A 24,011-nucleotide genomic window follows, 5' to 3' on the forward strand; every position below is an offset into this window, starting at 1 on the left:
GGTTTGATCCAGTGGTCGTATGGGAAGGCGATTGCAAACATAAAGACAGTCATCATGAAGAAACCCATTAGCTGAATCGCAAACCTTCCCATAATATCAATAAATGCAACCGTGAACCAATAGCCGGGGACGGTACTGCAAAGTGCAATGAGTGTTTGTGCCCTACCAATCCTGAAAACCTCGTGGATTGCGTTCATGGTTGCTGCCTTTGGGATCCATCCAATAGCGGAAAAGATATTTTTTGAAACAAGTTTTGGCTGTAAAATGCAATGTCAAGCAAGAACCATGTGGAGGTACATCCAAGGAGGGGAAGACCATGACGTTTAGCAAACTCTTTAGAGAACAAGCCATAGTTAAGTCTAGGGTCTTTAACGATATCCTCTGCTCTTTCCTCCATCTCAAGCTCCACTTGTAAGACCTTGGACATGTCTTGTGTGGCCTGTTTGATGTTCTTTGCCACCAAAGCGGTGTAACGAGCAGTTTCAGGCATCTTCATACGCCAGTAGTAAGTCAAAGCTGCAGGTAGAGCGCCAAACATGACGATGATTCTCCAAATATAGTCAGCTTGTGGAGGCGTTGAGAGAGCCCTGTTGACTGCATAGGTCGGAGCTGGAAACTTTTTGTCGAAAATGGAAGAGACAGCAAGTGCCACGAAACCTCCGGCTAAGATACCAACACCTTGCATAGCAAACACGGCAGCGATGAAAGCACCACGAGTCTTCTTGTTAGCGTATTCAGACATAATGGTAGCAGAAAGAGGGTAATCACCTCCAATACCGAACCCCAGCCAAAACCTAAATTAATAAAATTGTACGTTAATATAAATTTTGACTAGACATATCTAGTCCAAACCAGTAATTTTTAAAACATGCGTATTCACTATGAGATTATTATTAAAACATGTTTAAGTATATAATTATAATGATAATTGTACCTGAAGAAGCAAAGGGTGGTCATGACACCCTTGGCTTTGTTACCAAAAGATAGACCAGAAGCCACGGAGCACACAATCATCATGATCAAAGTGATACCATACACTTTTTTCCTTCCGAGTTTGTCACCGAGCCATCCGAAGAATAGCTGACCAGCAAGAGTCCCACAGAGAGCCACACCATTGACTGCAGCCGCGACATGAGGGGGAAGTGAGCCAGGCTTTTCGGACAATGGATTGAAGTAGTAGAGACGACCAAGAAGCTTGGTTACCAAGGAGACGCAGAAGAGATCGTAGGCATCAGTAAAGAAACCCATACCAGCGATAACAATCGCTGTGAAATGGTAAAGTTGCGTTTTCGCAACATCGAGTGCCTTCAGCACTCCTAGTTGTTGTTCAGCCATCTCAGCTTTGCTCGTCTCTCCTGCTTTTCACGTACTAAACGTTAATGCTTTTGTGTTGATACATTTTCTTGCAAACATGAATATATATATATATATATATTTTTTTTTTTGAAAAAGGGCTTAAACATGAATATTGTAATGTGGAGACATTTAGATCCTCCTGTCGGATAGGAGGGGGAAAAAAACTAGTTTGACTCTTTATTAGGGGTTTCACGTCTAAAAGGAAGACATTAAAGAAACGCATGTGTTTAATTAAGAGACAGCATGTTAAGCACCTAAACATTACTCCCTCATTTTTTAATATAAATCGTTTTAGAATTATGCATATAGATTAAAAAATCATTAATTTTTTTTATATTTTCTAAACAAAAACATCATTAATTATTTACCTAACCACAAATCAACCAATAATAAAATAGAAGATATATTATCATTGGTCATATAACATTAAGTGTTACTTCCTCCGTTTTTTAATATAAGTCGTTTTAGAATTATGCACATAGATTAAGAAATCATTAATTTTTTTATATTTTCTAAACAAAAACATCATTAATTATTTACTTAATCACAAATCAACAAATAATAAAATAGAAGATCTATTATCATTGGTCATATAACATTAAGTGTTAATAAATTTTACATAAAAAACCGAAAACGTCATATAATTTGGAACATAAAAGTTTCTCTAAAACGACTTATATAAAAAATGGAGGGAGTAATAAATTTTACATAAAAAACCGAAAACGTCATATAATTTGGAACATAAAAGTTTCTCTAAAACGACTTATATAAAAAATGGAGGGAGTAATAAATTTTACATAAAAAACCGAAAACGTCATATAATTTGGAACATAAAAGTTTCTCTAAAATGACTTATATAAAAAAACGGAGGAGTAGATTACAACATTAGATTTTTGTAAAGCAAAAGTGATTTTCCATACAATTGTATATATGCTCACCTTGTCGCTAAATCAGAGTAGTTTTGGATGAGAGATAGAAGAGATGGTTTTTTTTTTACGGCAAACAGCTATTCTATTACTCAAATTTGAGGTGGCCTGGGGAGCCAGACCGGAATAGAACAACCAATAAAACATAAGGATCTATGAAAAGAACGTGCATTCTTAGCTAGCGAATCCGCAATCTCATTCTGCATTCTTGGGAAGTAGCTGATCTTGAAGTCTGAAAAACACAACTGAAGAGATGGTTTAAGTGCATAAATGTTAGGGAATTTATAGAATGTGAGGCGCTGCATCTTTTAGTAGGTATATACCGTCTTGTTATTTCTTTAAGCCTATATGTGTTATTAAATACACATAAATTTAATAATATTGAGAGAAATACGGATAGCACTAAATTTTTTTATCACAAATATTGAACACAAAAATCAAAATGAATAAAACATGTTTTACTAAAGAGGTAAAGACACTTATATTCTAGGGATAATTAAAAAAATATTTATATTCCTAGGTTAACAATTTTCACTCCTAATCTGTAAATCTAAATCATAAACTTATATTAATTAACCCTATTGATATAACTTTTTTTATCTCTTTAATAAAATCTATTTTGATCATTTTAACTCTTATGCGCTATATTGTGATAAAAAAATTTATTGCTATACTAGGATATTTCTCAAACTTGTTTACTCTCATCTTTTTTCTTTGATATCTGCTTTGCTTACTTCTTAATTTGGATCAAACTTGTGGATATTTATCAAAAAGATCATTCAATTTTCTTTGTATCTCTAGAAATTAGTCTTTTACGTTATTCTTGTTAATTCAATATTACAGTTATATTTTTTATTATGTAATGCTATTAGAAAAATGGTTTTACAACAAATGAACTGAAATTATTTGGTTAACTTGTCAATTTCAATAATAGTTAAAAATTATGAACAAAAAATTGTTTTGAGCAAAAATCTTTTCAATTTTCTGGCCGAATATTAAAATGTCAACTTTGATATTACTCTAGTAATATATGTTACTAATACTTTCAAGTTGATATTTTTTAGTAACTGAAAGTGATCTTTTTTCTGACTTTTATCTAGAAATGTGTTGTACGGTTGCTTCAATCCGTACAACATTACCACGCATTGACTTTTGCAACAGCATCATGTTTTGATAATAATTTTGGGGGTGATCATTATATTAAAATAAATCCATACATAGGTCGCATTACCTATCTGTTACTTTTTTGATCAAAACTATCTGTTATCATTTTTGTTAATTGGCATTGAAGATATTCTTTATCCGAAAGGATAACATGTAAACTAAGTTTTTTTCCAGGAAAATAAACAAGATATATACTTTATAATTTGCAAGTCATCTCCTCATGTAGTGGGCGCCTTGTCACATGGATAGTTTGACCAAAAGGTTCATAAATATAAACTAAATTTGATTTGAGAATAATAGGTTTGTAAATACTAAACCTATTGTTTAGATTAAATTAGTCAACGGTTTAACCAAAAATTCATTATGATTCCACACCAAAAAGCATATGAGTTTTGAATCTCAGAAAATTGAGTAATAAAAAAAATTATGTAGATAATAGATAAATTTTCAAATGAGATTTTCGGTATGGTGTAAATGGAAACTAACATATGTGAAAAGGTAAAATTCTCGGCGCTGAAATATTTATAAAATATTTTATCTATACTAATAAAAAAAATCATTCTAAAAATCTATTCAAATAAGGTTGTTAGACTCATTCATTAATAATAAGTATTATTTAATATTTGCTTTAATCAATCAAAATATCTACTCCTATTTATAAGGAACACTACACTAACTATGTTAATTGTTGTTATTAATCAATTTAAGACACTACAATCAAACCATAATTAATATAATATTAAATGACAGCTAACGAAACTAATTGATTTTATTATAACACTAGTGGTTGGCGGGGGAGTTTACACTAAAACAATTTTATATTAAAATATATTTTTATTTTATTGATCGAAGAAATATTTTAATTTCATTAATCAAAAAGTACTTTTATTCTATAATTTTTTTTTGGAAATTTACTTTAAATTATATTAATAAATATAATATGTTTTTATTTTAAAAGCAAATTGTAAATTTATTAAATTTTTCTGGTTTTAAGTTGAAAAGACCACTAACATATTTTGTTAGTGAACTTAAATTTATGAAATTAAACATAAAGTTATATATTTAGTGCTTTTAAATCTTTGAAATAAGTCTACATCAATAAAATCTAAAGGTAAAGCTGTAAAATTTATAACTTAATTTTTAAAGAAAAAATCCAAATCTACATCCCTACCAATCAATCCCTTAGATTTTCATACGTATCCAGTACTCCTTTTTTTTTGTCATCAACATAACAGACTCATATCGACTCTGTAAACTAAACGGGTAGCTCTGAATCCATATGAACCACGTAAGACGGTTAGGTCCTTGCACTGCGTGCTAGTTTATCCGCCTTTGTATTCTGTGTTCTTGATACATAGATGATCTCTGAGCTGAGAAATCCTTCTTTTAGTGTCTTGATGTCTTCCTAATAGGTAGCAAAACGCTGATCATTCTTCTGGTTCCGAAACGTTGCAAATGTGACCTGAAATTGACGTAGATTCCTCATACATTCCATTGCCCAAAGGAGCGCTTCCATTTCCGCATGAAGAGGAGAAAGACTTGCCCTGGTATTTCTTGCTCCCATCCGACCCTCAAAACCTGGTAAAGTACTATACCAACCTTGCTCAGAAAAGTTATCCTTGTCCTTCCAAGAACCATCTGTGAAACACCAACGTCCAGGGATTGACAAGAGTGTCATGGCCCCTATTTGTTGCACCGTCATCTGCACATTCGAAACTTGTGCCTCGGCCCAAAGTGTAGATTCTGTGTCCGCTAATCTGAGAGTTTCTCTTGGATCTATATCACTACAAGAAAACATGTGATTAGCGACTGCATTTTGCGACTATGACTGCAGTGACAAAATTTAACGACTGATTACTGACTCATTTGCGACTCATTTGTGACTACATTAAATTCGTCACAATTCAGTCGCAAATTTACGACAAATGGTTGTAGTCACAACGTAGTCGTATATTAACGACTGTTTTGCGACCACAGTAAATTGTAGTCGCCAATTAGTCGCAAAAGTTGTGACTGTTTTGCAACTCTTTTAACGGGTTATAAATTAGTCGCCATTCAGTCGGTAAAAATCGATACAAAACACGTGCTTATCATTTTTGTGGTTGGTGTACTGAATTTTTGTGGGATCATTTATTAGTCGCAAATCAGTCGGTATTTAGTTGCTAGTTAGTTACTATTTAAATCCTTAACCCTAAACATGTTTTAAAACCTTAAACCCTAAACAAAAACCTTATAAATATATTATTTTCATAGTTTAATTCTAAATCTTAAATTTAATGTCAAATTTAATTGTTTTCAAAATTTAACTACAAATCATAAATGAAAACCTCAAATATTATACTACAAACCCTAAACTTTAATTGTGAAGTTTTTGTTACTATAATATAAAAACATGATTTATTTATCTATCATAGTATTAAACTTTAAATCTAAATCTCAAACAAAATCTTTTCAAGTTTTAACTAAAAGCTAAATCTAAAACCAAAATATATTTACAATATATACACATATAAACTTTAAGTAACCATTAAACTTCAAACTACCCATAGTCTCAAACTCTAACATAAGTAACCATTGAACTTTAAACTCTTTTTTTGGGTAAAAATTGAACTTTAAACTTTCTTTTATTTTTAAACTATCAAACTATAACACCAAATCTTCAATTGAAAATCAAAATTTAATCTTTATATCTTAATATATACTTCCAAAACACAAACCTTAAATCTTCAATCAAACTCTATACCCTAAATCTAACTTTAGCCCCTAAACTCTAAAAATACATCTAAAATACTATAACATATCTAATTCCTCTAATATATCATAAACCTTAAATTTTAAATAAAATATGATACCTCTAAAATATCACTTCTATACCCTAAACACTTATATTTAACCATAACCCCTAAATTACAAATCTAAAACTCAAACGAGGTATGAAATTATAAAACTCAAACTTATGATCCAAATCTATGACTCAAACCTTTCGGGTTTTTTTACCTAGTTAGTTTCCTAGTAAACTACTAAAATTATAAAAAGCAAAAAAACGTCGAAGTATACCCTTAAACGAGATATGATTTTTGATTGGCCCATTAGAAATGGCAAGGATCACACCAAGTTCATCATGCACCGTTCATAACTCTTAATCCAATTGACACCATTTAATCAAATTTTTTTCTTTTCTTCTTCCTTTTCTTATCTTTCTCCTTTGTCTCTTTCCTCTCAAAACAGATCGAAGCATTCTTTGTCTCTTCTTTTCTTTTCATATATGATCTCCCCTCCTTCTCTGCTCCAACCGCAGCCTCTCCTCCTCTGTTCTCTCCTATGCTTCCGGACACCTCCGTAACGCCTCCATGCTCCTCTGCTCCGTGGCCTCCCTCCTCCTCTGCCCCGTGATGCCTCATCTCCTCCTCCACTCCGTGCGGCCTCCTCTCCTTCTTAGTTTTGTCATGGCGGCTGCAAGAGGTAAATTAGGTTTTGTCCAGTCTCACCTTATATAAATCTCTCGCTTTCTCTCATGTATCTTTTTTCCCAATAATCCTTACTTATTTGCTATTATTATTTTTGTTAATGTTTTCTTAACAATCGTTTGTTTATTTGTGTAGATAAGTAAGAAGAGGATAAAATGAAGAAGATGGAGAAATGCAGGAAGAAAACGTCTTGGCTGAGAGTGACAGGTTCGGTAACGGCGGCCTTCTCTGCCGCTGCTCGTTCTCCGGCGCCTGCATCCACCACAAAGATATATATATATATATATATATATATATATATATATGTGACCTATGTAAACATATTTGTATTATATTTTAATTGATTAATAAAAATAATAATTTTTTTTTAAAATATTTAGTTAATTTTACGACTGAAAAGTGACTACAACTTTATTCTACTCGTAGCAAGTTAGTCGCTAAATGATGCGACTATTGTGCTACTATCAACCGTTTCTCGTAAAAGAGTCATAGTTCTGTCGTCAAATTTAGTGACTGTATTGCGACTGTTATGTGACCAATAATATTAGTTGCAAATTAGTCGTACATAAGTAGCAAAATTGCGACTATTTTATGACTTGTCATTTTTGCGACACGTTGATTTGTGACTACGTACATCAGTCACAAATCAGTCTTAAACCTACATTTTGCGACTGATTAGCTACTGATTCTGTAGTCGCGAAATAAATGTTTTCTTGTATTGTATCCAGAGTACTAAATACTTTATTATTCATTCATTTCCAAATGTACCAGAGTATCCAAGAAAATTGATGGTCATCCATTTTCGGGAGCACTCTCCAAAATAAATGATCCATATTTGTACATAGCGAACCTGTCAGAAAAAAGCCAGGATTTGATAGGTACTTTGAGAGAGCCCAAACCTGAATCTTCTTTTTCTTATTTTTAATATTGGGAAACCATTTATATAAGTTATTTTGATACATATTTTATATATTTAAAATCTTAACTAATGAAGTATGTGTATAATTGATCATTTTGTTTGAGCAAAATTTTCATATAAATATGTTTTGAAGGGTTTTGCAATTTTTAGTAACCATATTAACAATAACAGTTACAACTATGAGATGATACTTATTTATTTTTCTAGTTGTTGAATTTTATTTAACAAAGCATTATTTTATTTTAAAAAGAATATGTCATATAACAGAAAAAGAAAGGAAAACGACAATATAAATTATTAAATACGTACATGAATTTGTTTCATTTGTATAAAATTTATGTTATGAAAGTGTTCATATTTAACCATGCACTTGCATGAAGTGTTATATTTTCTTAATTTTTTGAATAAAATGTTAAATATTTTCTTAATTTCTACGTAAAAGTATTTTCATTTGTACGTAAAAATATTTATGTTATGAAAGTTGCATGAAGTGTTATATTTACTTAATTTTTAGCATGAAATTGTTATATGCTTGAATTTGTGTGAAGTGTGAACTTATATACATAAGAATTTAGACTCTCTGTAAAATTAAAATTAAAATGTAGTTCTAATAGATGATGTTTTTTTGAGCAACTAATATATGATGTTTAAAATAAAAATCTGATTCCTAAATCCATTGATTTTTCGAGATAACATGGTAAGAGGAAAAGATCATACATAAGTTAATTCGCGCGGGAGGTAAAATGTTTTAATTTAATGTTTGATATTTGTTTATATTTTAAAGTGTTTTGGTTTTCATTTATGGTGTAATATATTTTTCAATTTTTCATTTTGATTATTACTATCTAATTTTGTTATGTTTCTATTGTTGACACAATTTCTTTCTCACATGTATATGAACATTTTTCGGTTATAGAAATGGGGCTAATGTGTTTATAATGCTATTTTTGTAAATAAAAATGTAGGAAAATTACTAAATCTTTAAAATTTATGATCATGTATTTGATTTTAAAATTTTTTTGATGGGGTGACAATCTAACAAAATATAAAATAAATCTATTTTCCTATTATAAATTTACATTATTAGTATTTTAGTGTATTTTTGTTATTGATGTTTATTTTCTAAGTTTGAGTAGATATTATTATATTTCTTTGCTTTCCCATTTGGAAGTTTATCTAGTTGTTACTGTAATATATTTAAAAAGTGCAGATAACAATACAATAAATTTAATATGGCGTGTAACATCTTCTCTAGTTATATATCAACACAAATATTAACTTATGTTTTCCAAGAATAAACTGAACCAAAGTGTAAGTAATTTTATCAGCCATACATATTTTTTGGGTTGGCTAGATTGATTATGTATTTTTAATTATATGTCATCTATATATATTTAAAAATCCCTTAATAAAATACATATTATGTTGTATCGAATAAAACTATTCAATGTAATCTATAATATATCAAAATTCTAAGAAGCTAACCTGCGAGAAATATAAGTGATTGTTGTGAGATCCTTTCAGCAGGTAGGATAAAAGAGAGAATGTGAAAGCATCAGAATAAAGTAAACGTAAACAAATCAAACTTCAATGCAGAAGGATGATTTGGATTACCTTATATATTGTATCCAAGATAAGTAGATCCAATTGTGCACCACCAGATTTTGATATAACTGTGTAATTCAAAGGAAATAGAGTCTGAGTTATCTTGTTTGATAACATCAGTAACACACACGCACACTAAACACTTTGTTGCACTTACTATACTCAATGCTTGAAAAAGAAGGAGAATACTTGGTTACGTGGTCACTTGCTGATGGAAACTTTAATGTCTTTACCGCTAGAGGGAGAGAAACATGTCCACGACAGTGTTTAGCAATAACTACAAAGGATATATATATCATAAATCCACGAACCTCTACTATATCTAACAAAGGAAATATCAATTCTCTTGATACTTCATAAAAAGAAAATTGACATACCTGTTACAATACAACATACTGAGTTTTGCAGTTTTCTAGAAAAAAAATTTGACAGTCCATGCCTTCTACATCCAATCTACCACAAGGATCTTGTAATGCAGACCGCAAAAGCTTCATTCTTTGACCTGCCTTTATTCCGGTGATACCAAACAATTCACTGGTTTGGTCGTAGTCAGAATAGCCCCACTTGTTTACAAAGATCCCAAAGGTCCTACTAATTTTTATCTTTCTCCTATCTAACAAAATCCATCAAAATTTTATGGACTTTCAACTCTTTTAAGGATTCATAGATGTATGTGATCATTCAGTAAGAATGTGATAACTGATAACTCACCAAAACGCCAGTTGTATCCTTAGAGTGAGATCCAACATCTCGATCTTAGCCTTCATCAATGAGGTTGTACACCTAAAAGCTAAAACCCATAGACCAAAATAATAGTTTAATGAGCACAACAACAAATTCTCAGACAACCACACAAAACTATTAATGAAGATGTTTTACCGCAAAACAAAACTACAGTCTTTCAATCAATCAATATGTGTTTGAAGCCGTTGGGACTGTGCATATTTATAGACACTTGGATCATCGTAGCCTGATAAGAAGAACCGTGTATCAGATAACATCTATTCACAAAATCCATAATGTCAAACATAAAAATTTAAAATCATAAACTGACATACCTTGCCATCACGCAGAAGCATATCCACACCCATTAACTCACCCCTTTCTTTACATTCCAGACCTCCCAATCTCGTCTTGGCTACTTGTCTACAGCAGCCTCCCTTCAGTTAAGAGAAACGAAGCTAGGAACTTATAATTATCGGAAAGCTTGCTTGAGAGGGAGGAGATGAGTTGGGAAAGAGGCATCTCAAAATGTGTATATATCACTCAGTGAAGCTTTTAAACGATAAATGAAAGCTGCAATGAAGATCAGGTAGTGGGATTAGTGGGTTTAGGTGATTGAATGTCGTAGCTACGAAATCGTTATTTTCCAGCGAAGGGAAAGGGGATCGTTACGTCTTTGGTTGCAGAGAGCTCGGATGATTGAGGTGCAAAGAGAAGAAAGGGTTTTTGTTTAAATGGGCCCAAATAATTATATCACTTAAGCCTAAATCCTAAGGCATTAAACCTGAGATGGTGGGAAACGATAAAAGCTCTGGGCCAGAAAAATAAACTTCGACGAACGGAAAATAAACTTCGACGAATGATAGCACGACACTTGTCCAAAAACGCCAAAAAGCCTATTTTATTAGTATAGATAGATACATAGATATTACATTATTTTTTATTAGTTACGATATTACATTATTTCTTAGAGTTTAAAGAAAAAGCACGAAACACATGGTATGATATGAAAACAAAATCTTTTTTTTTTGTCGTCAACTTTAACAGATTCGTACTACCAAAATCATTAATCTAACAATTCTGGGAATAGGTACAAAAAGTAAATAAAACTAAAATTAAAATTAAACCTAAAAATATTTACAATAAAATTTTGCTATTTAATATAAGTTTAAAAAGTATTAAAAATTCTATAAATATTTACTTTAAAATTAGTAAAAAAATCTGCCAATTAATCTCAAGTCTCACCAACTTAAAATATGTAATTATAAAATGCACACAAAATATAATGAGAAATAGAACAAGCATGGGTATCAAATCTTCAGGATGGGTACGGATCGGTTCACTTCGGGTATGGATCCTTCAGGTTCTAGACATTTGGACCTAATTAGGTATCTGAATTTTTTTTTTTTTGGGTTTAGGTTGGTTTCTTTTAGGTCTGAATCCATAATTCAAATACTTGTAAAATACATATAACTTTTGGGTACAAACGAGTCCGGATCGGTTCGAATATTTAAGATCAAGACTTGAAATATTTGAAAATCGGAAAAATACTCGAAAATCCAAAAAATACATGACACGAAAACATACCCAAAAACTCAAAAGAATAGCCAGAAATATTTAAATATCCATTCCTCAAAATGTTACCCGAAGAACAAAAAAATACCTAAAATTTTATCCGAATACCAATTTGTTTTTTTAATTGAAATTTTACCTTAAACCCAAAACTATAACCGAAAACCCAAACCTGAAAATTAAAAATTATCTGTAATATCAAAAACATATTTAAAATATCAAAATATACATTATAAACACAAAATATTTTAGCTACTTTGGATACTCGATCGGGTCTCGGGTGTAGGACTTGGATTTGCAGAGACTTGCGGGTCCAAAAATAGGTACTCTGCCATGGACCCATACAAAATCCAAACCTGTATTTTTTGGGTCAGTTTCAGTTCAGTCTTTTGGATCCAGATAAAATGTTGACCTAAGAGAAAGTTACATAAGATTGTACTTGCAAAATCTCAAATAAAGTATTTCATAAATTATACAAATTTTAAAATTCTCTTAGATATAATACGACTTTGTAACATAACAATATACAACAATCACAAAATACTATTTTATATCAAATTTTGTTTATAATCCAAAATAATCAAAATTTAGTTATTAAATTATTATTTATAATAAAATAGTACTCCATACATTCTGTTTTATATAACATTAGTGGTTTTCCGGCGCAACGCCCCGGATTTTCAAATATTTTAAACACATAATTTAGATATTTTTTAAAGATTCATAGTTCAGACATTAGTATGTATTTTAGTGAATTTATCAAATTTTAATATCATTTAAAATATTTATCAAAATTAAAAATATTAGTTTTATATTTAATTTGTACATCATTGATTATGATCTTAAGAGAAACGGAACAGTAAGTAAATGTTAAATATATGCATGTAATCATATTAATCTTCACATAAACATATGTTGTAACTTTAGGTTTTATAGTTTTTGTTGTTTTGCTAAGATTTTGTAATAATTGATCTTATGATTTGGAAGTGGTCAATCAACACAATAATATTTTTCAAACAACTAATACTCTAAAACTGTGTATTATATAATATTCTTGATTTTTTTTTAAAAGGATGTATTAACCCTTTTATTATAAAGCACCCAAAATTTTAAAATCAATGTGAGACATATTTAATAAATGAATTATTCTATTTTGACTCTTATATAATTATATATATGTAAATTTCTGTTTTTGTTCATATAAATATAAAAACCAAATTAATTCCATATTTTATTCTATGTGTTTCATTATGAATGATTTGATAAACGACTTCTTGTGTCTGGTTGAGCTTAACACTTCTTATTTTCAGCTTTGCATGAAGATTTTATTTCGTTGTTTTCTCTGTTTTCATGTCATCCTAACATTTTTTCTTTCTCCCAATATTTTGACCTCTATTTCATAACTTCTATTATTTTCCTTTGCTTTCCCAAGATTACTCTCACTTCTTGTCTCTCATCAGTTTTTATTTTATCCACCTCATATGCTGTTGTTAGACGTACATGTCTCTTCTTGCCGCCAACTACACTCGCACTTGTTCAACCCTTGGGAAGTTATCGAATTAGTGTTTAGGTTTTTTATTTTATTTTCTCGGCTTTTTTTTGCCATTATACTTCTGTCAAAAATTGAAAAATTGGTAATAATAATCTTTACATTTTTACCAAAAAAAAAAAACCCTTGGGATTTTCTACAGCTGGGCTCAACCAAAGAAACTCTCATTACATAACAAAAACGTAACTTAGAAGTTAAGTCGAAAGCATATAACAACTTTTTCACTATCTTTCATGTTTTTGTGTACGTAGGGAACATGATCAATCCAAGCAAATATGTTACAAGTCAGAAAGTACTCTTGAATAGCTTCCTAGTACAGCTTTTCCAACATCCTGTGAAGAAAAAATCAATAAAACTACTCTGGTTAGTACTTAATACAATCAAACTCAGTGATTTTTCTTCTTCCCAGTTCCTCATTAATACCTCTCTGTCTCACAAAGAAGAGGAAGCAGAGTTGCAATGGCGTCCACAGCTTCAAGCTCTCTACGTTCTTCACTTTTCTTCGGATCCAACATCATAATCTCATTTCCCACACCCAAAACCACAAAACCCTCCTTCCCTTCTCCTTTAAAAACGACCAGAGCATTCGATCATCTCTGCAAATCGAAGACATACCCAAAATTCTTCCTTTACAGACAGCTAAACTTAATACTACTGTTAAAAAAAAAAGGAAACATTTATCACGTTGTTTCTCACCTTAATATTTACTAAATAACTAAACCACCGTCAATAGAAACTCGGATCAGAAAAGACGACGTCTAACACATAAAACAACCAAATGCACATATAAAGATTAGCAATGTCCTTACCTTGAGATCTTTGGGCGGTTTCACCATGCTGTACTCGCTCACAAGTTACAAAGTAGCTCCTCATGCTCTTCTATTGATTGGAAGCGCATGAGAACATCCAACGCTGAATCCATCAATATCAGTTAGTTATACTATTACGACGGAGTGAAGTCTTATTGTAAATTTAAGAGTCAAAATCAAAGATCACAAATGAAAAGAGAAGTTACATTTCATCTATGTTAGGATTCAGGGCTTAAAGACATCACTTTGTCTCAGCATAAACCCACAACAAACCAAGATAGAAGTTGCTTGAAGTCCAAAAATAGAATACTGTAAAAACAGAGTTGTAGAAAAGCAAAGTATAGAGAGTTTGGAAAAGGAGATTAGAGAGAAGGAGAAGATGGGAGCACACACAAGATTTAAGAAGTTCGCACCCGTTAACGAGGGTCACTACATCTCCCCAGGGTCACTACATCTCCCCGAGACTACAGCTCGGAATCCACTAGAAGGTATAACATAGTTACAATGATACCAGTGATTCACTCATCATATCACTCATGAACTCACTCTAATGTATCTTTCTATGTTCTAATGAGAAAACCCAAAGCTAGGCTTAAGCTCACATGTTTCTCTCACCCTTCTAAGCTCTTTGTGTGGTTCAATCTCTCTCTCACGTTCTCAGCCTCTCTTTATAGTAGAGACATCTTTAAACCTAATGCACAAGAGGACAAAATGGAGAGATTCCTCCTTGTGGTCCCAAAAGCAACTTAATGATGTATAGTATTTTTACATGTTTTTAGCTATTGATTTTGGTCATTTTAGTGCCTAAAAATTGCATTTAGGTGTCGTTAGGTGTTGCATTTTTACATATTGCATATATAGGGGCTGGAATGCACAATTAGGAGTTTTGGGGAGAAATCAAGGACCAAACTGCACAAGATAGAAGTTTTGGGGTCAAACTGTAAATTGTTAGAAGAGCAGGGACCAAAGGTGCAAATGTGCAGAAGATGGCCATGGATGAATCGAAAGCTTGAAAGCGTTCGATGTGAAGAAGACGGAGAGCTCGATCCTTCCAGCTCTTTCCAAACGTCGGTCTAGACGATCCGAGAGTTCAAAGCGATCGATGAGCACATATGTGGCTTGCTCGTTTCATCTTCCTCGACCCAAACCTCAAGCTTTGGTTCGTGAGGAACAAAGCGACCACTGAACTCGAACCGGTCTGCTCGATTCAGCTCCCTCGGCCTAAGCCTCAGCCCGACCAGCCTGAATCGGCCACTTCAAGAATCTGAATGCTCGATGGTGTCCTCTCGGTTCGAACAGCAGCTCCGACGAGGAGAGAAGATGAGCAGACGCGACGGCGAGACCAGAAGCTCCGGCTTGGACGCGGGAGAGACGAGGGCGAGCAGATGCGGTGAAGCGACAGAGAAGGCCAGGCCGAGCCGCGGTTACAGTCCCTGAGCTCGAGACACGGGAAAGGTGGAGAAGAAGACAAAATGCGTTTTGTTTACAAAATGCAATCGCAGCAAATAGCGTTCAGATTCTGAGACTAGCGTTTAGCGATTGAACCTTATTTTAATTGCCTATATATATGTTGTTAAGGGTTCTAAAAACCCTAAGCTACCTCAGTCACATTTTCTCTCTTTTTAGATCTGAAAACTCTTATTAGTTCTTGCTATTAATCTAAGTACTTATCTTGTTTATATATTCATACTCTTCTCTAAACATAATTTTTCAAGGATCGGTGACAGATTTTTGGGTTTCTATGGCTTATAGTGAGTAAATTTTTAGAGTTCTTGGGTGGGTAGATTAGAGTGAAAGATGGAAGATTGATGATGCTTATGATTAGATTAACATTGTTCTAAGCTTGTTAGGTGTTCTTAATGCTAGATTGGACTTGATCTCTCTAGTTTAGATCTTAAGCTATTTCACGCTTGGAAGGTGTATGTTGAAATGCTTGAACCAACCTAATATTGTCCTTTACGGATTTGGCCAACGGAAGTTGATGCCTGAGATTTTAAGTGGTTAGTAGACTTGTGATTCATGCATGCTTCATTGCGTTAGGCCAACGGAAGTTGTTGTTTAATTCATGATAAGCATAGGGATTTCTGTCACGGAAGTGGATTAATCTATCTGAATGTGATATAGACCTTTAGAGCATATGTTAGTCAATGATGTCTGGTATCTAAATCTGAAGTCAATCATCTCTGATCGATTACCTTACCCAAGAGCTTGTCTTTCTTAGTTTATTTCTAGTAGTAGTTATTAGTTGTCTTTATATTTCATTAGCTTAGAATTCACTTCACCTTCTTATTTGCTTAGATTAAGGAGATTTGTGTATTCTTAGTGTTATAGATCACTAGTTTTATGTGGATTCGATCCTAAAGTGATGCATCGATATACCATTCGATTGTGATAGCGTGCACATTAGGTTAATTGGCCTGTGGTAAAACGTAAAACATCAATTTGGCGCCGTTGCTAGGGAACTAGTTCGATTTGTCATTAGGATTTCATATTTCCTTGAGACTAAGCTTTTGTTTTTTTTTATGTTTTGTATAGTTTTGTTCTGTTACAAACTCCCTTTCAAGTGTTTGTTCTTTTGCTAGGTACAATCATAAGAAAGGAAGATCATGCCTCTTGACTTGGAATCAACGTTGAAAACTATTTTGGAAAGCTCAAAGAGAATCTCGGAAAGCCAAGAGAGAACCTTGGAGAGCCAACATAGAACCTTGGAGAGCCAACAAAGAACTATTTTTGAGAATCAAGAGTGGATGATGTCAAGAAGCTCCACATTATGTGCAAGAGCTTACGAACCAAACCCCACAAGCTATCATGAAGCTTATGAAACATCCACCTCAAACGGGTATCAACCTGATGGAGACTTTGGTCAAGAAAACCATTGGGAGTATGGTGAGAGATACCAACCTTGGAACACAGAATATGGCTATCAAGCATCTCATCCTTCCCAATCCTATGATGAAGAAAAAACTTGCAGTATGCTGAAGTTGATTTTGGAAAAGTCAGAGAGGATGGCTGGAAAGTTGGAAGCCTGGGCACATGCAAACAACAAATACACCCACAAGATCGAAGAACAGGAAGAAGAGAGCATCCATGTCCACGACAACAACCCATATGGAGCACATACCACATACATGGAATGTGATTTTGAAGAGGATGCTCAGCTTGAGGATGATTTTCAACATGAAGCTGAAGAGCCTATATACGAGTTTGAATCACTCTCTGAATGCATGGTAGATGAGAATCTTATTATAAGATCTGAAGAACAAACCAAGACTGTGACATTCATGAGTTACTATACAAGCATCGATGAAGAAGACGTAGGCTTTGTTGAGAACATTCTTGAAGATCTGGGTGATGAGAATTTGGTTGTTGAATGCGATGAGGAGACAAAAGAGATCTTGGTTTTTATAAACGAACTTTTGCGTGAAGAAGAAACATATGTGATCCCTGTAGCCAAGGAAGAAGCAAAGGGTGAAGAATCTGCGGAGAATCAAATGATTTACATCGAAGAATCCTCCGAAGAGGTACAAAAAGAAGAGTCTCCAGTAGAAAAGCCCTCTGAGAATCACTTTAGTATTCTCTCCACCAAAAAACTGAAAGGTGATGATCCAAGGAAGATACCATTTGAGGAAATCAGGATGAACGAATTCAGGGGATGGTTCTACGACGAGTATGATCCTGGTGATCATGGTTGTCTCAATAAGGCCTTTTGTGGGCCACCTCTTGCATGAAAAGGCTCTGCAGTCAAGCTTAGAGACTTAAAATAAGTGCACTTGGGAGGCAGTCCCCTGTTATCTTTCAAAGGTCAATCAAAATCGCTAGAGGTCAAAAGAAGATGCTTTCTCTGTCTACCCTCCTCTGAACCAGCCGAGCTTCACGTAAGTGATATTCCAACTCTGTTCATACTTAGATTTTGTTTTATTCTTTCTCTTTTGGTCTTTTCTTCACTTTTACTCTCACACAAGGGACTGTGTGAAGTAAGTTTGGGGGAGAGACCAACTATCTCACCTTGTGTTCTGTTTTGTTTTCTTGAGTCTCATGCATTGCATTGGTCATACATTTTTTCATTAAAAAAAACCTAAAAAATTTGAAAATTTTCGAATTTTTCAAAAACTAAAAACAATCATATAGCTCATTTTGTATCATTTTCATGTTAGGATCGAGTTTAGAGCATATATGATTGCATTCATTTTCATTGGGGATTATGAATTTGTATGAGTTCGCGCTTAAGATTGAGATCAATGCCCTCTGAAGTAGTTGTTTGTTGCTTTATCTTTCTTTCACTTCTAGAATACTCCTTCTTGAAGAAACCTACCTTTGTGAAACCTGTATGATCTTGAAGCAACTCTAAGACTATTGGGCTTGAAAATGAATCTATTATTCTTGATTAGGGGCTTGAAATGCATTCTCATGGCTGAAGCTCGGGTTTCTTACCCATTTTGCCAATCTTCTGCTAAACCGAGCATCTCTTCCCACCATTTGACCTTAACCTTCATTTTAAACCTATCATATGTTTGCTTGAGTGAGGCATTTTCTTGATAGCTTTTGACATGTGCAAAATCTTGAGAGTATTTGGAACGACAATGGTTGTTTCTCATTACGGCTAGCTATTAGAACCTCATTATGGCTAGCATATAGGATTGAGAGTGGGATTGGGAAGACTTTTAAGTCTAAGCTTGTTGGGAAAGAATAAAAGAAAGAAAAATGAACCGGAGAGTGTAGAAAGAGAAGAAAAGTTTCTAGGGATTTAAGTAAAAGAAAGAGCTCTAAGTTTTAGAAAAGAAATCCCCCTTGATGCATAAAAAAAAAATATAAGAGTGGGGGCAAAAGAAAAAGAAAAGAGCCAAAGTGAAAAAAAAAAAGATTTCCCTAGTAAATTAGCAAAAGAAAAACCAAGTTCATTTGGGTGAGTGAAAATAAAGAAATATTTTTGGGTTTGGGGTGAGAGATTGAAAGTTTGACATCAAGCAAAAGGGTAGAACTTGCATATATCTTAAGATTGGGTAGAACAATGAGAATCAATTGTTGTATGCATGAATTGTTTCCTTTCTTAGATAAATTTTGTGTAATGTCAATTTCTCCTTGTTTGACAGAAAGTCACCAAAAAAACCATTAGCCACCTATAAAAGCCTTGAATCCAACCAAATGAGAATGATTGATACTCCCTTTGCAAGACTGCACTTAATATCTAAATGAATGTAGGGAGTTGCTTTGAGGTTATTGCTTGAGTTTAATCTGGTCTCGGTTTCTAGAGTAAAGTTGGAGTTTTGTTGCCAATGATGAATCACATTGATAGATTGTTTAGGTGATGCAATCTATAACTACTTTGAAGGACATTGGGTTGAATCTTGAATGTGAATTTTGTTGTTCTATATCCCATATTTCAAACCTCTTACCCTTACTCTTCTTAAAAGATTACTTGAGGACAAGTAAAGAAGCAAGTTTGGGGGAGTTGATGTATAGTATTTTTACATGTTTTTAGCTATTGATTTTGGTTCATTTTAGTGTCTAAAGATTGCATTTAGGTGTCGTTAGGTGTTGCATTTTTACATATTGCATATATAGGGGCTGGAATGCACAATTAGGAGTTTTGGGGAGAAATCAAGGACCAAACTGCACAAGATAGAAGTTTTGGAGTCAAACTGTAAATTGTTAGAAGAGCAGGGACCAAAGGTGCAAATGTGCAGAAGATGGCCATGGATGAATCGAAAGCTTGAAAGCGTTCGATGTGAAGAAGACGGAGAGCTCGATCCGTTCTGCTCGATCCTTCCAGCTCTTTCCAAACGTCGGTCTAGACGATCCGAGAGTTCAAAGCGATCGATGAGCACATATGTGGCTTGCTCGTTTCATCTTCCTCGACCCAAACCTCAAGCTTTGGTTCGTGAGGAACAAAGCGACCACTGAACTCGAACCGGTCTGCTCGATTCAGCTCCCTCGGCCTAAGCCTCAGCCCGACCAGCCTGAATCGGCCACTTCAAGAATCTGAATGCTCGATGGTGTCCTCTCGGTTCGAACAGCAGCTCCGACGAGGAGAGAAGATGAGCAGACGCGACGGCGAGACCAGAAGCTCCGGCTTGGACGCGGGAGAGACGAGGGCGAGCAGATGCGGTGAAGCGACAGAGAAGGCCAGGCCGAGGCGCGGTTACAGTCCCTGAGCTCGAGACACGGGAAAGGTGGAGAAGAAGACAAAATTCTTGGGTTTCTATGGCTTATAGTGAGTAAATTTTTAGAGTTTTTTGGGTGGGTAGATTAGAGTGAAAGATGGAAGATTGATGATGCTTATGATTAGATTAACATTGTTCTAAGCTTGTTAGGTGTTCTTAACGCTAGATTGGACTTGATCTCTCTAGTTTAGATCTTAAGCTATTTCACGTCCGGAAGGTGTATGTTGAAATGCTTGAACCAACCTAATATTGTCCTTTACGGATTTGGCCAACGGAAGTTAATGCCCGAGATGTTAAGTAGTTAGTAAACTTGTGATTCATGCATGCTTGATTGCGTTAGGCCAACGGAAGTTGTTGTTTAATTCATGATAAGCATAGGGATTTCTGTCACGGGAGTGGATTTATCTATCTGAATGAGATCTAGACCTTTAGAGCATATGTTAGTTGATGATGTCTGGTATCTAAATCTAAAGTCAATCATCTCTGATCGATTACCTTACCCAAGAGCTTGTCTTTCTTAGTTTATTTCTAGTAGTAGTTATTAGTTGTCTTTATATTTCATTAGCTTAGAATTCACTTCACCTTCCTATTTGCTTAGATTAAGGAGATTTGTGTATTCTTAGTGTTATAGATCACTAGTTTTATGTGGATTCGATCCTAAAGTGATGCATCGATATACCATTCGATTGTGATAGCGTGCATATTAGGTTAATTGGCCTGTGGTAAAACGCAAAACATCACTTAACCCATCTTCAACTCACCATACTAACTTGAGTTAAGCCCTGGATTACTTTTGATCTTCATTTTCTTGATAAACAAGTGTTCTCATTTTCACAATCTAGGTGGAAGATTGACTCGCCTGATTCTCTGAAAACCTCGTCTCCTGACAGTTCTCAAGGACAGCCGAGCGTTGTCCAGCCAAATACTATAACTTGTTCAGAACAAAGATACAAAATCAGCACAAACAGACATAATAACAATCTTAAGTTGCAGAGACAATCTTCAAACCATAGACCATCACTCTGAATCATTTTAGTGACATCGAATCAGCAAAAGCAAGAACCGCTACAAAAAATTACAAAAAAAACTCTGTGAAAATAACATTCAAATTAAAGATGCAGAGATAATCCTCAATGTAAAGCCCACTGCTAAGAATCATCTTAGTCAAATTATTAGCCAATACAAACTAAAGTAAGCCCTAAATCTCTGCTTCGTCTATGTAAAACTGATAATAAGGGCATTCAGAAAGACTGCTCAATTCTCCCCGTCAAGTGTTAGGAAGCAAACATTTATAGTCGGAGCTTCTATCTGTTACCTTGGATTTATAGGAGAGAGAAGGAGAACTGGTGAAAACCACGTAAATGCTAAGATTTATGCATCAAATTGGCGATAACTGAAGCCGTTACACATGTGTTGATCGGAGGTGGTGAAATCTGGAGAGACACGACAATTCAACTATGAAGCTCCAACAACGAAGATGAAACTTAACTGTAAAAACATATGGGCCAGCTTTGAAAAGAGTAGAAGGACCCATTACATTAATCAATTAGAAACAATCGGTCCAAAAACAACTCTCGGGGAGGATGCAACTTTGAGATTATAAAAAAGAGGACGTCATGTTGCATGAAATGCCCTATGAAGAGAGAAAAGCCTATTTTATAGTATTAGATTTTATAATCTTTTCACTTGTCATATAAAACCTTGGGAAAATTGCCAAAAGAGAACAAGAAAACAACATAGTTGTCCCTATGGTATAAATCCATCATTAAATTGTCCCTTTAGTATAAAATTTTCCAAAATTCCAAAACTAACCTTGAATTAATCTAATTAAACATAATTTAATTGTGTTTGTTTCATGTGCTAAGTAATTTTTTTTTTTTTAAAAACGTGTTACAAAGATATATTAAAAAAGTTAAAACAAAAAGGGAACAAAACACGTAACCCTAATTTCTTGTTGGTTTCTCCGCCTCTCTCTCAAGAAAAACAATCGAGACTTTGAAAATGGCGATCCTGTGTAATAACCGGTGAATTCAACGGCGAAATCAAGCTTCTCCGCCTCTCTGCTGCTCGCTGCTTCTCTCTGTTTGCCTCCACCTCTGAACTAATTTCGTTTTTGTTTCACCGCCTCTCTCTGATGGCCAAAAAATTGAGACTTTGAAGATGGCGATCTTGTGGACGAACCAGTGAAATCAAAGGCAAAATCGAGCTTATCCGCCTCTCTGCCTCTCCGCTTCTCGGCGCTTCTCTCTGATTCTCTTCACCTCTCCGCTACTCTCCGCCTCTCTGCTTCTCGTCGCTTCTCTCCATTTCTCTCCACCTTTCGGCTTCTCTCCCCTTCTCCGCCTCTCTCATCCGGCTATCTGGTCTCAATTTGTGAACGGTTTGTTTCTTTGATTTGTCTTAGTCTTTGTTTCATTATTAAGTTTGTTACTTTGACTTGGATCAATATTTGTTTGCTTGTCTGAATTGACTTTTTGATTATGTGAACCGATTTTGGTGAACAATGTTAGTGTTTGTGTTTGTCTTTATGAGTGTTACGATACTGATTTCGCTGAACAAAGTTTGTGTGTATTTGACTGTTAATTGTCTTAATTTGCTGATTTGATTGCGAGATGGAGATTGACTTGTCTTATTTGATTAATCGATCTACTGTGTTTCTAAATTTAAATTTGATTAGACAATGGTGTTTTGCTTTTGATTATTATCTTGTGTTTGGCTCAGTTTCACTCTGGCTCAGTTTCACTCTTACGCTTGTTTCGGACGTTTGCATGTTTATGATATTGCTGTTAACAACCATGTGTTTTATTATCTTTTGTAGATATGGAGCTGGAGCTACCTAAACGATTATATGCAGAGGGTTCAGAACCTCGGGTTAAGAAGATCAACAACAGTTGCCGCATGGAACTTATCAGAGATCTGAAGAAAGCTATGTGTGCAGAGTACGATGATGTGAAGAGAGATCATGTTTTCACACATATCATGGCTATTGCCGAAAATGATCTCAAGTTCTCTGGGAAACTAGTGGATAGCTTCATATGTAGACAGCTGATTACCTCAAAGCTGCATGAGAAGTGGTTTGTTTTTGCGAGGACGCCTCTCCGGTTTTCGCTTCAGGAGTACCATGCTGTGACAGGCCTCAAGATTACACGGGAAACTAACAGTGACGTAGTGAAATGGAAAAACGACGGGGGTTTTTGGAGTAACCTACTGCACACAGGTGGTAAGATCACCTTGCAGTCGATCAGAAAGGTTCATCTACAAGAAGTTCACACTTGGACGCGGCTTGATAGGATGAGGTTGATCTACTTGTGTGTAATAGTGGGTGTGGTGATGGGGAGAGATGAGAAGGTGTCCATCCCTCATATGTACATCAAGTTGGTGATGGATTTTGACAAGGTTCGGAAGTTCCATTGGGGTCTTCACTCGTATGATTTCCTGTTGAGTTCGATTGAGAAGGCAATGAAGAAGTTGGGTAAGAAGGAGAGCTACATTTTCGAGGGTTTCTCCTATGCTCTCCACATTTGGATTATGGAGGCAATTCCTGATTTTGGAGAAACATTAGGTAGAAGAGTCTCAGACAGCTTCAAAGGTCCAAGGTGTGGCAATTGGAAAGAAGTTGCAAAAGTTTCTTATGAAGACATCATTGAGCTCGAGGACTCCTTAACTAAGAAGGTAACATTCTCTCTGTTTTTTTCTTTTATATGGTTGTTGTATATATTTTGTTTGGATTTTCATGTTTTAACTGTTTGCAGGATAACTT

At 34.3% G+C, this 24,011-nt stretch overlaps 2 protein-coding genes and 2 long non-coding RNA genes across 7 annotated transcripts in view; 1 reads left to right on the plus strand and 3 right to left on the minus strand.

Annotated features, from left to right (window-relative positions):
- LOC106316522 (probable inorganic phosphate transporter 1-3) overlaps positions 1 to 1,338 on the minus strand; it is a 7,138-nt gene extending 5,800 nt beyond the window's left edge. The window contains exons 1-2 of one of the 2 annotated variants that reach the window (XM_013754423.1): positions 935 to 1,338; positions 243 to 794 (exon numbers count right to left, since the gene is read on the minus strand). In XM_013754423.1, coding sequence (XP_013609877.1) covers positions 243 to 794; positions 935 to 1,335 — 953 coding nt within the window. In that variant the 5' untranslated portion in view covers positions 1,336 to 1,338. The remainder of the gene's footprint in view (positions 1 to 242; positions 795 to 934) is intronic. The other variant, XM_013754422.1, reaches the window with a different exon arrangement.
- Positions 1,339 to 9,323: 7,985 nt separating this feature from the next.
- LOC106317326 lies at positions 9,324 to 10,865 on the minus strand. Of its 2 annotated transcripts, XR_001265099.1 has the most exons (7): positions 10,833 to 10,865; positions 10,496 to 10,733; positions 10,317 to 10,407; positions 10,149 to 10,227; positions 9,815 to 10,050; positions 9,595 to 9,714; positions 9,324 to 9,505 (listed from the first exon to the last, which is right to left on the minus strand). It is a non-coding gene; the product is annotated as an uncharacterized LOC106317326 (long non-coding RNA). The 2 variants fall into 2 exon arrangements; XR_001265098.1 differs by having other exon boundaries at positions 9,627 to 9,714; positions 10,496 to 10,857.
- Positions 10,866 to 13,386: 2,521 nt separating this feature from the next.
- LOC106316768 lies at positions 13,387 to 15,689 on the minus strand. Of its 2 annotated transcripts, XR_001264955.1 has the most exons (5): positions 14,504 to 15,689; positions 14,297 to 14,399; positions 14,091 to 14,193; positions 13,705 to 13,877; positions 13,387 to 13,613 (listed from the first exon to the last, which is right to left on the minus strand). It is a non-coding gene; the product is annotated as an uncharacterized LOC106316768 (long non-coding RNA). The 2 variants fall into 2 exon arrangements; XR_001264954.1 differs by having other exon boundaries at positions 14,297 to 15,689.
- A 6,502-nt stretch (positions 15,690 to 22,191) lies between these two features.
- The window catches only part of LOC106314464, a 3,052-nt gene continuing 1,232 nt past the window's right edge, over positions 22,192 to 24,011 (plus strand). The window contains exons 1-2 of the mRNA XM_013752332.1: positions 22,192 to 22,631; positions 23,070 to 23,995. Of these exons, the coding sequence (XP_013607786.1) occupies positions 23,072 to 23,995 (924 nt within the window). The 5' untranslated portion in view covers positions 22,192 to 22,631; positions 23,070 to 23,071. The remainder of the gene's footprint in view (positions 22,632 to 23,069; positions 23,996 to 24,011) is intronic.

The sequence above is a fragment of the Brassica oleracea genome, chromosome C9 (assembly GCF_000695525.1).
Source record: "Brassica oleracea var. oleracea cultivar TO1000 chromosome C9, BOL, whole genome shotgun sequence".
Lineage (NCBI taxonomy): Eukaryota > Viridiplantae > Streptophyta > Magnoliopsida > Brassicales > Brassicaceae > Brassica > Brassica oleracea.